The following is a 16,817-nucleotide window of genomic DNA, read 5'->3' on the forward strand; positions in this document are numbered from 1 at the left end:
TAACTCGAAAATTAGACCAGGCTTTGTTTAGGTTCTTGAAGCATTGCAGTTCTATCCAATTATATCTAGCTACCTACAACGTTTCATGTTGATTTCTGTAATAGTTTTAAAGTTATGTCCCGGACAAGAGTCAAAAAGTAAAAATAAACAAAGGGCAATAACTTCAAAATGAACAAAGGGGAATAATTCAAAAATTAGGCAATGCAAGTTACGGTTCTTGTGCACTGCACACCTACTCAATGAGATCTATCTACCTACAAAGTTTCATGTTGATACCTCTTATACATTTAAAGTTATGTCCCGGACAAAGTTCAAAGTATAAAAATAACAAAGGGGAATAATTCAAAAATTAGGCAAGGCAGTGTTACGGTTCTTGTTCAATGCACACTTACTTAATGAGATCAATCTACCTACAAAGTTTCATGTTGATACCTCTTATACTTTTAGTGTTATGTCCTGGACAATTCAAAGTGTAAAAATAAACAAAGGGGAATAATTCAAAAATTAGGCAAGACAGAGTTATGGTTCTTGTGCACTGCACACCTACTCAATGAGATCTATCTACCTACAAAGTTTCATGTTAATACCTCTTGTTGAAGGGGATGGACGGACGGACATTCTTATCAGAGCTACATTATGGGGTTTTCTTTTGTTATTTCTTTTTTTTTTAACCCCACAATGCAGAAAATAACCCCACAGAGAAACGGAATGAATGACTTCAAAGACATCCATTGTTATGAGAACAATAGACCAAACCCCATAATGTAGCTCTGGTTTGTATGGACGGACGGACAAGGTTGCTTTTCTAATCATAATCAGTGTGTTGTAACATATAAATAAAATGGGTTGCCTGTATTTGAACATTTTGTTTTACAGGTTTCACTGTATTGATGCACTTCTATTGGTCATGCTTGCAAAGTGAAGGATCAAAAGTATTATAAGTTTTTTTTTGCTCCATTCAAAGTTTTAGTTTGCAAAATTATGTTTCTGCCCATTTCTGGCATTTACTTTGACTTCTTGGCATTGTTTCCTGAAATTTTATTTCTTAGATTGAAGAAGAGCATTAATGTCATTCTTGAAAATTACCTGAATTTTTTCACTGCGTGGTAAACCATTGGCAGGAATGTTGTCCATATTGGTTGAAGTACCTTCAATAGCAGTTGGAGAGGAAGTAATATCAGGAGAAGTGGTACCAATAGAAACGAGGTCGGTACTTATGCTAGTAGGAGTGATACCTCTGTCAGTAGCAATGTTGTTTTCTTCATCAGATGGCCAGACAGACAGAAAGCCTCCTTTCTTGCTTCCCTTGCACTTCTTGATGGCATTGTGAATGGCTAGTGCCCGATGGGTCAGCCCCCAATTTTTGGCATACTTGTTCAGCTCAGCTTTGGTATCTATGATATTAAAAACAATAAGCATCAATAAGCATTATTATGATAGCGTGAACCTGTTTCCAACTGTACTTGATTAAGAAAGGACTGTAGATCTTTGGTGTTCTCAGGGTTTTATAAATATGTACAAATCAAAAAGGACAAAGCCCCTTCACTATTTACGAAAAAAAAAGCCTTGACAAATTTAATGATGATGATGATGAAAACGACAATGCCACTTCCACATTGGAAACAGACAAGCTAAACTAGAAATCTGCAAGTCGGTACATCTGTCGCCTTGTTAACAGTATAGCTGTCACTTGAGATATCAGCATTTTCTTCTTAAATATAGGTTATTTATAAACACCAATCTTCCTATGTACATGTACCTTGAATTTTTGTGGCATTTGAACTGATTGTAACTATCAGGATCAATAAAACTGTTCAAAAAATAAAAATACCATGGAAAAAATTTTACACAGACAGATCAAACAGAGGCTAAGAAAAAAATAATGTAACAAAATAAACAAAGGAAATAACTCAAAAATCATGGAGTACCTATATTTGAGCACTGCACTTCATCTCAGTGAGATATATCATCCTATGAAGTTTTCATGTCCATAGCTTTTATAGTTTATGAGAAATGGCCAGGACAACAAGAGCTGTTGGTAGGACAGCAATGCTCAACTATGCTAGTGCTTGATAGTAAAAGAGCCTTGATAATAAAAAAGTTTTTCTTCAAATCCATGTAACAGTTATAGTCCATGGAGAAAGTCCTACATGTATTATGCTCTCAAAGAAGAGTAGAATAAGAAGATATCTGAAGTGGTATGCAAACTTAAATGAGATATCTGAAGTGGTATGCAAACTTAAATGATAATTCTAAGTGGAAAAGGGGCATAATTCTGTCAAAATGCATAATACAGTTACCACCTCCTGTCCACAGATTGGGGTCATGATGGTGAACAATTGTGCAAAGTTTCAAAGCCAATTGCCAATGGACTTTGAAAACATTTGAGGTATTACAGAAACTTTAACATAGACAGCGACCCTAATGCTCGGGCCACAACAATAGCTCTACCACTTTCTTATTGAATAGTCAAGCTAAAAAATAAGTATGACAAGTGCCATGTCAACATGGCCATCCCTTGCTGAATGTGTTTGCTTATTGAAGAATGTATGTGTAGTAGAGCAGAATAATTCAATTTTAAGAGGTCTTTTTGAAATGAAAACTGATGGCTAAAAATAACAAAGGGCAATAACTGAAAAATTATGCAGGGAGAGTTATTATTCTTGTGTGTTGCACTCCTCCTCAATGAGGTCTATCCACCTATGAAGTTTTATGTTGATACCTCTTACACTTTTTTAGCTATGCTCTGGACAAAAAATAAGCATGAAAAATAACAAAGGGCAATAACTGAAAAATTATGCATCCCCCTCAATATGATCTATACACCTTTTAAAGTAAGTTAATACCGCAAATACTTTTTGAGATAAGCTCCAGACAAAAAGATTTCATTTGAACAAGCTTGGTAGACACTGTCTAGATGATGTTTTATGCCAAATATTTAAGCTCTAATTCTTTTGGTTTTTTAGAATAAGATTTTTTAAAGTTTTTACTATATACATATAAGGAATATCAATAACCACAAGGGCGGGCCAATTTTGACGGTCAGACCCCAGGGATTTTATTGGACAATCTTGGTAGACACTGTCTAGATGATGTTTCATGCCAAATACTTAACCTCTAGCCCTTTTGCTATTTTTTGTTGTTGTTTTTTTTAGAGTTCTGTATGGAATAAAATTCTTTGAATAATTTTTAAGGTGGACTTCCAAAGGAACATTTCTTTAAAGTTTGGATTAAATTGGCTCACATCTGTGGATGTTTCTAAATTCAAAATTTCACCATTTTCGTGTTAAATAATGAATTCTGCTTAAGCCTGTGCTAGGGGGGCTTGGACGGTAACTTGTACTTTCCAGTACCGTCCATGAATAGGCTCAATCAAACCGAGCCTGCAACATTTTCAATTTTGTAGTGTTTGACTTTCTTTAGTGATTTTGTTTTTCTCTATTTTAGCGGTTTAAAGTAAGAGTTTACAAACAGAAGGCAGCCAGACGCCTGACAAAAAGCAAATTACAATAGCTAAAAAAGATATAGTAAATAGCATTTACAGCATCAAAACTTAAATCTGAAATCTGGGCGCAGACACTGACGCAAAAAGGAAGCTCTCCATATTCTTTGTAAATTGTAAAGTGGAGCCTATAAAGTGGTGCTAAATGTGACATTATTTGTCAAGATTAAACAGTCTCAGTTTTATATATCAAAATATGAGTGGATTATGTATCTACTCTTGATTTTCCTGAAACAAATATTGTCACTGATCATTATTGCAAATTATAAAAGGAAATAATGTCACATTTCAATTTACATGTCATTTTTTCAATTTTCAACTTACCAGCAAGCTGGAGAATCTCGACTTTATATGTCTGGCCATTGGTTATTTTCAGCTTACATACTGAAGTCTGTTTGATATTCCCAGTAAGAGATGTGGATTTTTCGATTGACGTAAATCCATCTTCGTCATACAGAATTAAAGCCCAACGCATCACTGTAAGATAAAACACACAATGTTATGAATATTTTGGTCTAGATATGGACTAAATGAATTATTTAAACAAAAGCTGTCGGGAAAGCACGCTAAATATTTTAAATATATGTAAAACAAAACCCTGGACAGTCCATGAATTATTCTAACACGGCCCACAGTTTTCCCTACTGAATATAGAAGAACCGAAATTGTGTGTTATGTTGCAGTTCTATATTTAGATATGTAACATCATCATTAGTACACATTATCATTTTACATGTGACGTAACCTTTAAAAAATCTGAAAAGCTGAAAATAAGTACGGACACAAATCAGGCACAATTTTCATTGAGTATAATTATTGTTAAATGCTGACATATATGAATACATAAAATTGTCTGAAAATGTACAAAGGCCTGTTATTAAGATGTTTTATTGAGTAAATAACTGTTATATTATTACAAATGCATAAAATTGTTCAAAAAAGGCATAAACCCTTCAGTAGTTAAGGAGGTACCAGCTGGCACGCAAAAACTTAACCAAGAATTTCTAAGTCAAAAAAGGGACATATTTATGCAAAAAAGCAACCCAGAGTTATGGGTTTTAAGACGATCATGTGAGATAATCCCACAGAACAAGTGTGTGAAGTTTCAATCCATTCTTTTCAGGAGATACCAGTTTATACGCAAAAACTTAACCACAGGGACGCAGACGCCGACAAATGGATGACTGCATAATAAAATAGCTCGATTATTCTGCGGATAGTCGAGCTAAAACAAAGACTAAACTAGAACTCCGCGAGTCGGATGTGTCGCCTTGTGAACAATGTAGTTTAGGGGAAATGGCCAGGACAAAAATGAAATATGAAAAATAACTAAGGGCAATAACTAAAAAAATAATAAGTGCAGAGCAGCAGTTTCTGTACACTGCACTTCTTATCAATTAGATCTATCATTCTATGATGTTTCAAGTCCATAGCTTTCATACTTGAGGAGAAATGACCAGGACAAAAATAAAGTATGAAAATCAACAAAGGGCAATAACTCAAAAATCAGCAATGCAGAGTATCAGTTCTTATGCACTGCACTTCTTTTTAATGAGATCTATCATCCTATGAAGTTTCAAGTCCATAACTTTTATACTTTCGGAGAAATGGCCTGGACAAAAATTAAGTATGAAAATTAACAAAGGGCCATAACTCAAAAATTAAGAAATGCAGAGTACCGATTCTTGTGCACTGCACTTCTTAATAATGAGATCTATCATCCTATGAAGTTTCAAGTCCATAGCTTTTATACTTAAGGAGAAATGGCCCGGACAAAATTAAAGTATGAAAATAAACAAAGGGCAATAACTCAAAAAAATAAGAAATGCAGAGTACCAGTTTTTGTGCACTGCACTTCTTCTTAATGAGACCTATCATCCTATAAAGTTTCAAGTCCATGGCTTTTATACATTAGGAGAAATGGCCCGGACAAAAATAAAGTATGAAAATTAACAAAGGGCAATAACTCAAAAATTAGGAAGTGCAGAGTACTGGTTCTTGTGCACTGCACTTCTTAATAATGAGATCTATCATCCTATGAAGTTTCAAGTCCATAGCTTTTTTAGTTGAAGAGAAATGGCCCGGACAAAATTAAAGTATGAAAATTAACAAAGGGCAATAACTCAAAAAATAAGAACTGCAGAGTACCGGTCCTTGTGCACTGCACTTCAGGTTATTGAAAGAAGCATGCATACCAAGTTTGAAGTCATTCAGACTTATAGTGACTGAGTTATGCTCCAGACAAGCTTTAGGGGACGCCGACAACGACGCCGACACAGACGCCGCCGACACCGCCGACAAAAGTAACCCCTATATGTCACCTTTTCAAGGCGACACAAAAAGGGTTTTCTTACAAACAAAATGCGCTTTTGATTATATTATTGACATGATAATGATTATCCAACAAAAATCGATCTGCTTGTGTAATATGTTTATGTTTCTTTTTTTCTTTTTGTATTGATTACTTTTTTCCTCCATTTAAGCCTCATTCCATTACGAAATCATAATAAAATTTATTCATTCATTCATAGGGCTAGGAGAGTATCCGAGTACTCTGATAATCACAAATTAAATGAATAATTGAGTAAGAAAAATCGCAAGTCCATATATACATTTACTGTTTCTCGCAATCTTATTTGTTTATATATATACATTTACTGTTTTTAACAGTCTAAAAAAGTCCAAAAAGTTTGAGTATGCATTATGCAATGTTTACCTAAATACAATTTGTCGATTAAAGACGGCAAATAAACAAACCAGTTCCATGATGCTGAGCTAGGAAGTCATTAGTTTCGAAAAAGGAATCACTTTTTCTTAAATGAGCACTATGTTTTTAAGAAAGTAAATAAATATTTTCAGTCGCTATATATAGATTTGTAATAGGGTGACATGTATTGCAGATGGTTTTATTTTTAAGAATAATAATCATTAAAATAATAATAATCCAAAACTTGTGCAACTCAAGGTAATAATTACGTAATACTAAGTGTCACGTCACACAACCTCTCTGCAACAATAGATGAAAAGAGTTGTCCCAATATAAAATTCTACCAACAAAATTTACTTCTAATGTTTTGAAATACTTTTGTATAGGTTTCTGAATTTGAAATATACTCATGCTAAGAATAAAAAACATAAACCTTGTTTATATTTGCATATATGTTTAAGGTTTAGTATTGTTTAAAGAAAAAAACATTAATAAAGGCTGTCTTGCTAACAAAAGATCCGTGGTTAGATTTGTGAATCATTAGTGCTGAATTGTGGTCCGGATCGTCTACTATCCACACCTCTATTCATTCATTCATTCTGGTAAAAATGTGTAAAGCTAAGACAGTGGTCTATTTGGAAGAGCAAATGTCATGGGTAATATGTGGCTGAAATGACTCAAATCCAATTAAAGATGATTTTTTTCTGTTTATACATAAAAATATAGGTGATTATTCTGTCTGACCTTGCAACTGTTCTATGATCTTTTAACCTCATTGCATGTCCCACTTAGTCTCAATAAGACCAACCAATGTTACAAACTAAATTACATAAATGTCAGACTTAACTGAAGGGCAAACATCGTCTATGTAATAATAGGAAGTGGTTAACCATATGGGCCCTTACAACTATACTAAAGTTCAAACTATATGTGAGTCACATACGACTTGCCAGGACACATACGGCTAGCCATATTGTATTGCTAAAAATGCAAACAGGACATTTCGGCCCCAAACAAAATCGGCATATGTGCAAAAATCTGCCCCTAGATGTTTCGGCCCTTTTCCGCAAGACGTTTCGGCCCTTTTTTAATTACATTTAAAAAGGAGTTTTTTACTTAGAATCTTTAAAAAAAATGTAGTATATTGATTGATGGCACACAAACAATATTTATTTTATATTTATGTATGTGTTTTTTTTCAAGGTGTAACAAATTTTTTTTAATCGCTTTAATTATTGCTAATTAGCGATTAGTAAACTAATATCAAAGAAAACTTCAAAAGTTTTTAAACTAATGATTTGTTATAATTTCTTGATAATATTTTAAATTACTATTAAAACATTCTGATTGAAATCTGTCACTTTTATAGTAAAAAAAGTGTTATTTGTTAAAAAATACCTGTTAACAATGTATTGTTTGTTTTATTTCATGAAAGTATTATTTTTTAACTGCTATGTATTTTTTAACTGTTATGTGTTAATTGTTTTGTATTGCTGAAATATTGTTGTTGATAATAAATGTTTGTTTCATGTATTGTACTTTGTATTGTTTTTTAAATGTTAAAGTTTAAAAAAAATGCTTGTTGATAATAAGCAGATGAAAATCCTTTTCAGTGTTTTGTACTATCTTTTGTTTAATTAAGTTTATGTTCTGATCTGTTTGTTTTGATCACTACTACTTTAAAAGCCTCATTCAATTACAAAATTATAAATTTAATTATTTAATTAATTCTTTCATTCCTTTACTTCATTCTTTTTTTGAAATGCTATTAAAATTCTTGCATAAAACACGTAAAGGTAAAACTTATTCTGAACTTAATATAGGGTCGAGTTGGTAAAGGGCTGAAACGACTTGGGTAATTTGAGCCGGATAGGCCTACGTCTTGGGGCAGAAATGACTTGAAATGGTTACAAATTATATGAAAGTCAAAAATATCTTAAAACGCAGATTTTTATCAAGACACTGCCAAAATGGAGAGATGACAACACTAGATATAATTGTTGATCCAGACCTTTCTTAATCTTAGTGAACACTGGGCAGATCCAAGTCTTAACATGATATAAATAAAAAAGATTTTACGAATGTCCTGCACTAACTTCTGTATATTTCATCCATAGAAATTTTAAGGAAAAGAAACATTCTCAGACACCCTTCGTTATAGTATAAAAAGAGGGTGGGTGTTGTGTCCGAAGTGTTTATGTCCGAATAATTATACAGTACTGTTGTACAAAAAATATAATTTTCTTGGGCAATAAAATATCATTAGATTAAAACGGTTAAAATAAGCATTCACGAATAAATTCTACTTACAGAAACGTAACTTTTGCATGACAACAATTTCAGATAAAAAAAAAACAATCTATTTATTTCGACTGACCACAAAAGACGGGGAAAATTGAGCAATGTCAATGGGTTTTTTGAGCAGCCAACGTGGTTGCGCTGACAAAACATCACAAAATCTAATCAGATAAATCAACACGAGTAGATATTTACATCATATTCGAACTTCTACGAACACTTCTGCGCTGATGGCACCATTTTGTCCTTGTTTGAACGGTTTACATGTAAAGATAACAAGAGGATAAAATGCAGATGGGTTGTCCTACCCTAAAAGTATCTAAAGTAATAAAATAAACTTACCTGAGACTGATGTTTTAAATCCAACGGTACTGCAAACAATACTTCGAGTAGATCTATCACTAATAAACACGTATAAAATCAGAAAAGTAATAAACAGATATTTGATATATGACCTTTTATAATGCCTTAATTTCACACTTTCATAGGTCGAAGAACAATAATTTCTCACAGGTGCGCCAGAAAGATGTACCCGCGATGTCAATTAGCGCATTATACACAGATAAAAGACTCCATAAGACCCCCTCGACATTGTTTTCAGAGACACCTTTCTTATTTGTGAAGGGTAATTAACGGCCGCTTTTACTGTTATTGTAAATGTGTGAAATTCAAAGGATCAATTAAACCTGTTACATAAAGATCAATTGTTATATCAATAAAAAATAATAGAAAATATAAATGTTTGATGTTTAACAATCAAGACTATTTTAATTTACTAACTTTATTGTAATAGGTAAAACATTGCTGTTAAACGTTTTGAAACGTTTGGACGAAACGTTTTATTTTGCGTGCGTTTCAAAGCGTTTCGAGAAAGCGTATATCGTTTAGCGTATATCGTTTATCGTTTTTCGTTTTGCGTGCGTCTGCGTATTTCGTTTCGTTTTGCGTGCGTATAACGTGCGTTCGTATAGCGTGTAACGTGCGTTCGTATAGCGTGTAACGTGCGTTTTGCGTGTAAACTGACACGTTCACCCTACTGTACTTACCTTACTTGCGTCTGGTTCGACACTGATAGAGACCGCAGCGGCTACAAATAAAAAAAAGGGTTGAAAAAATAATGTATTTATTCAAACCGTATCTAAACCGTCTCAGACATCATAATACTGTATGGAAATTTTCACGAATAAAATATTATTAACTTAAATGTTACTTTAATACCGTTTGCGTAAAAGGTATGTAAAATGCATGTTTTATATAATAACGATTTTAAGTTAACTTTGATTAATATTTATTTCGTATAATACGAGTCTGTGTAAATATTAGCACTAGTTTAGTGATTTGTTCGATTCATTTTTAAACATAAATCTGAAGTTAGGATTGTACATTGTAAGGATCTTACACTGGCTGTTGGATGCAAGAAACATGTGTGCATCACTTATGTTGTTCTCTTTTATACAATCTTATTATAAATTGATATTGTTTCTTAATATTTAATCATAAGTTTATTGAATGCTGTAAAAGAATTAAATGCTCTAAAAGACTTTTCAACAAATAAAGTAAACTATGAACGATGTACATAAAATGTAGCTGATTTGTAAATCAACCAAGAAACTATTCAAAGCGATCAAAAATTTAAAACGAAACCAGAAAAAGATACACGAAGCTGCCTAAAATGATGATATACATGTATTATTCAAAACATTCCGCACAGTTTGACACTTTTTATGATTGAAATTCATACAATTAATATGATAAGGAATCAATTAAAATTAAATCTTTTAAAAGCATGTAATAACTTACTTTTGAAATACAATACCAGTAAGAAATAAATCAAGTATATCATCGTCCGCATGATATCGATGCTCGCGTATTCACACGTAAGATGGCTTTACTAAATAACAATGCGCAGTCTATATTCGTATTGTAATATATATACAAACATATCTTCAGCTGCATGGCAACAAATGACATGTCATTATCCAAGCCAGATCATGTTGTTAATCAGTAAATATAATGTAAATTTTAACAAATATGTAAATAATTAATATGAATAAGAATGCAGTTGGATAACGTTAATATATGAGCACTGTATTTAAAGTAATTTTTGATGTAAGTATATAAACGTTAAATCTATGACATATTGAATTTAACTTGTATAATGAAATAAAAAAAAAGTCACTATGACATTTGACATTAGTAAGAAACAAATATAGCGACAGGGTTTAAGGTCATTATGAGTTATTAAGATTTCAAACCTCTTATTATTTATTTTTTTCATTTAAATAATATCGTATCTTTAATTGCAACATACTTATTAAATGATTGTTTTCTGAATATTGGGTAGGAAGCCTAAAAGTTTTCTAAAAGAACTCCGTATAATATTTTGTATAATTAAAGTGAAATTTCAATGCTCGTAACTGTGTATTTAGCTAGACAGGTATATACATTTCTGTAGTGTACGCATTTTTGCAAGTATACTGAAACATTCGTAACATCTGCATGAGGGATGCAATATCTAATAGTAGTCTTATGGAATGACATAAAAGAATCTCACAGAATACGTATAAGTTTTGAAATCTATATAATAGATCAACATTTGAACTTATTTTTGAATAGAAAAAAGAAGTATACGATAACATTATTTTACATGTACATGACAATACATTGCATATTTTTGTTGTATATTTTGCACTGATGTCTTTATATAATGTTGATTCCAACACTGTATTAAAATAAATTGTTATATCTACTACTATTTACTTCATCAATTCTGAAATCATTTATTACAGTCCTGGATTAGGGGTTTTTACATTACTATTTGTATAAAATTCGTCCGGTGTAACGAAGTAAAATGACCACATATAATATTGACCCTCCCCCAGCCCTGGTCAAAATTTAACGGCCTCCTTAAACGAAGAAAAGAACACTTGCTAAAATGATGACCCCCTTTTATTTGTTTGTCATGTGTTAAAAGAAAGGTAACCTATTTGATAATAGACGAAAAGTTGATGAAGATTTGCTTAAAATAGAAACATGAAAATTTCCTTTTCAAGTTGATAATGACTGCATAAAGATATATTATTCCTTTTCTCAATTGCAACAGTTGTAGGAGAAAGTATCCTGACTGTAACAGAACAATAATTTTGTCATTTGGTTTGGATTGTTTTAGAAAATCACAACATGTTTTTACTTTGTTAAACAATGTTTAAAAAAACAATTAAAAATAAGTTTTTTTGTTTTATACTATTTATTGATAAAATTAGGGTTTAAGTACATGGGAGACAGAGACATATATATATATTACCAAGTCAATTTCTTAAGGGAAGCGATGGGCGAATGGTAATAGTGTTTTTCACTTACTCCATAGATCATCGGTTCGAGCCTTACTATGGTCACGACTATGGCTCTTCAAATAACGTCAGTGCAGTTTAGTTCAAGGACAAGGACTTATAAGAGGTTCTACGAAGCTTCTTTCTTTTTTTAATTTTATTAATGTCTTAGATTTTATTAGTATGAGTGGGGGGGCATGGTTATAGTTTCAGATAAGGCAGAGGCACATCGTGTCCTTTGTAGAATTTCTTAGTCCAGGTAATTATTTTTCAGGAGGCGTAAGCACGTAACATAGGAAAAGGTAATTAATTAACATATATGTTGTTCAATAATCTTGAAATAAATTTCTTTTGAAATATATTACTAATATAACTGAACTTTACAGCAACAGTGAACATATTGTCACGTATAAATCTATATAAAATATGACTGCATTTGAATTTCTGTTTTTTACTTTATATAAAAAAAGTTTTATGAACATTTACGCGGTGAAACATCTTTTAACGTTGACAGTTGCTTTATTTTGATGTCATTATATAATTATTGTTCAAACATCTGTATTATTATGGCTCTTCATATATATGGTTAAAAACCATTTGAAAATTATTTGTTATACTAAGATGAATAACTTATAACTCATATGTACAGTGACGCACCCGCATTGTTTAAGTTTTAAGTCTTATCTCCACAGCATGTCTTGAGAACAAATATGTACGAGTGTATACTAAAACAGGTTTAACACTGAGTTACGTTGGAAGAGAAAACTAAATATGGTTTTATAGGGTTTTTGACGTATAATATGAAAATGGGACCAGATTTAAAATAAATGTATATAGTTCTTTTGGACATTTTTGTATTAGATAACAAGGCTATAATATAATTTTGTTTAAATCTAAAATTCAAAAAAAATGAAAACAAAGTGAAAGTGTATTGAGCATTTGGAACACCTGGTTAACAAATTAAAAGGCAATTGTAGTGACTCTTTTTAATAAATTGTTTTAATTGCATCTGAAAACATATTTACATATACATTATGCTCGTAATGGTTCATTAAGTGAATTGATAAAAAAGAAAGCCTTTTACATATTTCAATCCAAGTTCAATTTTACTATTTGTAATAATTGTTATCTTCTCTTTAAAGATAAAATCTAACACAACACATTATAGATATATAGTTAATTTGAATTCAAAGAGAAACAAATCTTCTTAATTGTGCAGCTGTATTAAACGTTTATATGTTTTGTTTTATAGCGTCTGTGATTTGCACAGAACCAAAAATGATGCGTTTCCCATGACATCTTGAAACATCTGGTCTTGAAGCCTAACTGAAGTGATAAAATCCAACAATATCCATGTAAAGCTTAAAGTAAAAGCTATCCGATCAGTTCCCATAAATAAATAAGGAAGTGAAATACAAGATCTTCTGCTTGCAATGCATGCATATAAATAATGCCATATATTAAAGGAAGTGGTCACTTCGAAATCCTCTATTTGAAGTAAAATTTTCGGTTCAGTCAAAGACTGTTTAGATATAACTGCATAATCATAAGTTTTGGCAAAAACGACGTCTTTCCTTTGTGTTAGTGTGCCATAAAAGTAAGACCAACAAAAACAACAACAATAACAACAAAAAAAACAAAAACAAAAATCAAATAAGATAACCTCTTTAAATTGTTTGTAAGGCTCCTTTAAAAAATGACAAAAATCCATCCATATAGATGAATTTAGCAAAACAAGGATTTTGAACTGATATACTTTCATTGATATTGAAACAAATACGATTTCAAAACAAACAAAAAAGCCTATCTCGAATTGGTTTTGATTACACTATTTCGAATTGTTCTCATGACATTAAATTATGTTTAAAAATAACAAAAGCATAAACACGAAAAGATCTACTGTTTCACATTTAATTCGGAATCTGTTTTCAGAAATTCTTTAAAAGAAATATAGTCGTAAAGCAATATATCCGAAATAAAGATTAAAAAAAGAAACAACACATTATTTAAAAACCAGAATCTAATGCGTTGTTAAAGATGTCTTGAGTCGACTCATTTGTCTCCGTTACAAAGCGTATGAAATATTTAATCATCGCTTTAACAGGAAACCGTCCGTTTACAGGCTTAAAGGCCAGAAAGAATTCGTCGTCTACTGAAACTTCATTATGCCGACATGCAAACATGTTAGTAAGAAATTCTTCTTTTGAAATGAAATAGTCATCGTTCAAGTCCATTGTTTCGCACCAATCCAAAATAAACTCGCGCATCATCTTAGTAAATACTTTTCTGTCTGCTTCATATTTTTGCTTCAGCATCTTTACAAAGTCGTCTGTAGTGACTTCCATGGTGTTATTTAAAATTATTTTCCTCCATACTCGATTCATTCTTTTTTCGATTTCCTTTAAGTGATCATCACTCAGGTTATCTTGATCTTTGTAATAGTCCCTGTTATAAATAATTATTTCATTGAACGACTTAGGAGCATTGAAATTGTCCTTAAAATATATAATAATTACACTGCTTTTTTAAAGTTTTACTTTTTGAAAGATTAAAATAGTACCATACATTTTGCTTCTGAAAAGATATTTGAAGAAAATAGCATTACTGTCAATCATTGTCATTTGTCATTACGACTCTAATATGAGTGGTTTGATGCCAGGTTAGTTACTAATGCATTGCATATATATCAAAAACTCCAACTTTGTATTGTTTGTTAATATCGAATTAACGAATGAAAAACAAATTGCTTGTATTCGAAGTCTAGTTTTTTTCTAACAGATATATTTCACATCCTTTTTATTAATTATAGAGTTTATTGCTTACTTTCGCTACCTTAAAATTGTGTTGTCATTGTGTTACATTTGGCTCTGTCGATGTGATCAGAACCTGTGTGCTGGACGAGTTCAAAATCTAATTTTTATAAATTGAGTATATTCATTTTTCTGCGTCGTCAATAAATGTTTAAGGTTGAATATTATTTTCTTACTTACTCAAAGAGTATAATGTCATCCATTGACAGAACACCATCATGATTGAAATCATTTGCGTTAGACCACTTTGTCCACTTTTCTATAAGGTATCTGTTTGCCTAAAAAGGAAAGCTATATTTAAAAACAAAGAAGTAATGGAAACATCGATTTCTGACGATTCATTAACATGTGTCAGTGATATAAATAGTTATCAATTTTATAAACAACATTTGTGCTGTAAAATATGATAAATTCATTTTCTTGGTAGACAAATATTTGTAATTAAAACTTTTCAAGTAGATGATTTATCTTAATTTTCCGACACTGAATATAATGTACATGACAGTGCCATTTTTTGTGCAATCAAAAGTCAGAAATTAAGATTATTCAGAAAACTTTCTAGAATGCACTGAGAAAATTAGCTTAAAGATCCACATAAAGAAAACTGATGGCGTTTTATATGATCAGAAAATTGAAACAGAGAAACTTAGTGTTTCTACTAGGCAAAGCTGTCAAAACAAAAAAAATGAACAAACGGTTAAGTATATAGTATAAAAACTGACGTTGTCGGTGCTACGATGGTATGATTTGTGAAACGCCAATAATCGGATTACAGATGAGTACTTGTAAACAACATACACAATTGTATATACTTGTAAGATCATTATTATTCGTGGGGCACGAATTTTCATGTTTTCGTGGGTAGGTCAATCCACGAATTTAAGATCCGAAGAAATTTTATCCCAGCAAATACTTCTTGGCATGTCTCTTTTCAATACATTACAAACATGCATCGGCGCTTTTCTGTCGATTTTTGTGTAATGAATGCCCAGAGGCAAGGATTAAATTTATTGACAAGCGCTGTGTGATACGGAAAGATATGTACATGCGGCAAGTAAAATGCGCGTCGATTAAGTGTAAGATTACTTTACATTAGGATATTTACTTTATTTTTTACAAGAAATTGAAAAAAACACGAATTTAAGAACTCACGAAAATGTGCGTTATGATAAAACCACGAAATTTCATGCCCACGAATATAAGTGAATTCGCAGTATTAGTTTATATACATATATATCTAACTGTATGCGGATGGGTGAGCTGCACATACTTCACAAAGTGATGTTAACAAATTGTAAAAAAGATTTACAATTTAGCAGTTCTATTAAAACATTCATTCAAAGCGAGGAACCAACTGTTTTCGAGTATGTGCCGCAAGTGAGACGGAAATCACTTCTTTTGGTTAATACCTCGGAATTGTTTATAAATACGTATATAATAATCATTTACCTTACTTGTGTCTAGTTCGCCACTGACTGAAACCGCATCGGCTACAAATGTAAAATGAAGGAAGAAAAATTAACAGAAAATAGAAAATCGTACAAAATATATGTTTATGTTTCTAAGACTTCAAAATAAAAGATTTGTATTTATCCGAAACAGTATTTAACTGTCTTAACCAACACAATATTTTATGAAAGTATCTCATAATTATACAACATAATAAAATTATGTCTGAAATGGCATTTATGTGAAAAATTGAAAAATTCATTAATGCATACAAAGATAGATTTAAAGTGATTTGTTATTAAAATTTATTTGGTATAATGTTTCTTGTAACGGTATTACAAAATATCGGTCTGTTCCAAATACAAACAGTTAGTGACCAGTTTGATTCGTATATAAATTTGAAGTCCTTAAAAGGGGTTTACATTGGCCTCGGGTACAGGCCGGGATTTCTAGCTTGAGGGTACTTGTTTACGGTGGTAACGATACTGTGCTGACCTTCCGCTAAATAGTTACCCGGGAACTAGATATTTTTTCCTGTCTGTGACGTCAGATACAAATGATATTTCGAAAAGAAATGAAGAAAACTAATCTTTTCATTTAGGAATCATTTCTTATAGTAGCATATGAATTCACGACGTCCTTAAATAATGACTTCTATGAACGGAATAGAATAAAGTCATTCTTAAACACGCGACTTGTATAACATCGGGGTGCAAGACATT

The 16,817-nt window shown here is 31.6% G+C and overlaps 1 protein-coding gene and 1 long non-coding RNA gene across 2 annotated transcripts; both read right to left on the reverse strand.

The window, feature by feature from the left end:
* Positions 1–1,086: 1,086 nt before the first annotated feature.
* LOC132757355 (uncharacterized) lies at positions 1,087–8,582 on the reverse strand (the record flags this gene model as incomplete). Its single annotated transcript, XM_060748614.1, is given in 3 exon segments — positions 1,087–1,394; positions 3,827–3,979; positions 8,520–8,582. Coding segments are annotated over 3 exon segments (480 nt in total), but the record flags the coding sequence as incomplete, so codon positions are not given.
* A 4,195-nt stretch (positions 8,583–12,777) lies between these two features.
* On the reverse strand, positions 12,778–16,174 carry LOC132757338 (uncharacterized). The gene is made up of 3 exons (XR_009629438.1): positions 16,096–16,174; positions 14,827–14,924; positions 12,778–14,281 (listed from the first exon to the last, which is right to left on the reverse strand). It is a non-coding gene; the product is annotated as an uncharacterized LOC132757338 (long non-coding RNA).
* Between the last annotated feature and the right edge of the window lie 643 nt (positions 16,175–16,817).

The sequence above is a fragment of the Ruditapes philippinarum genome, unplaced genomic scaffold (genome assembly GCF_026571515.1).
Source record: "Ruditapes philippinarum isolate M1 unplaced genomic scaffold, ASM2657151v2 ctg3086_1_1_1_1, whole genome shotgun sequence".
NCBI lineage: Eukaryota > Metazoa > Mollusca > Bivalvia > Venerida > Veneridae > Ruditapes > Ruditapes philippinarum.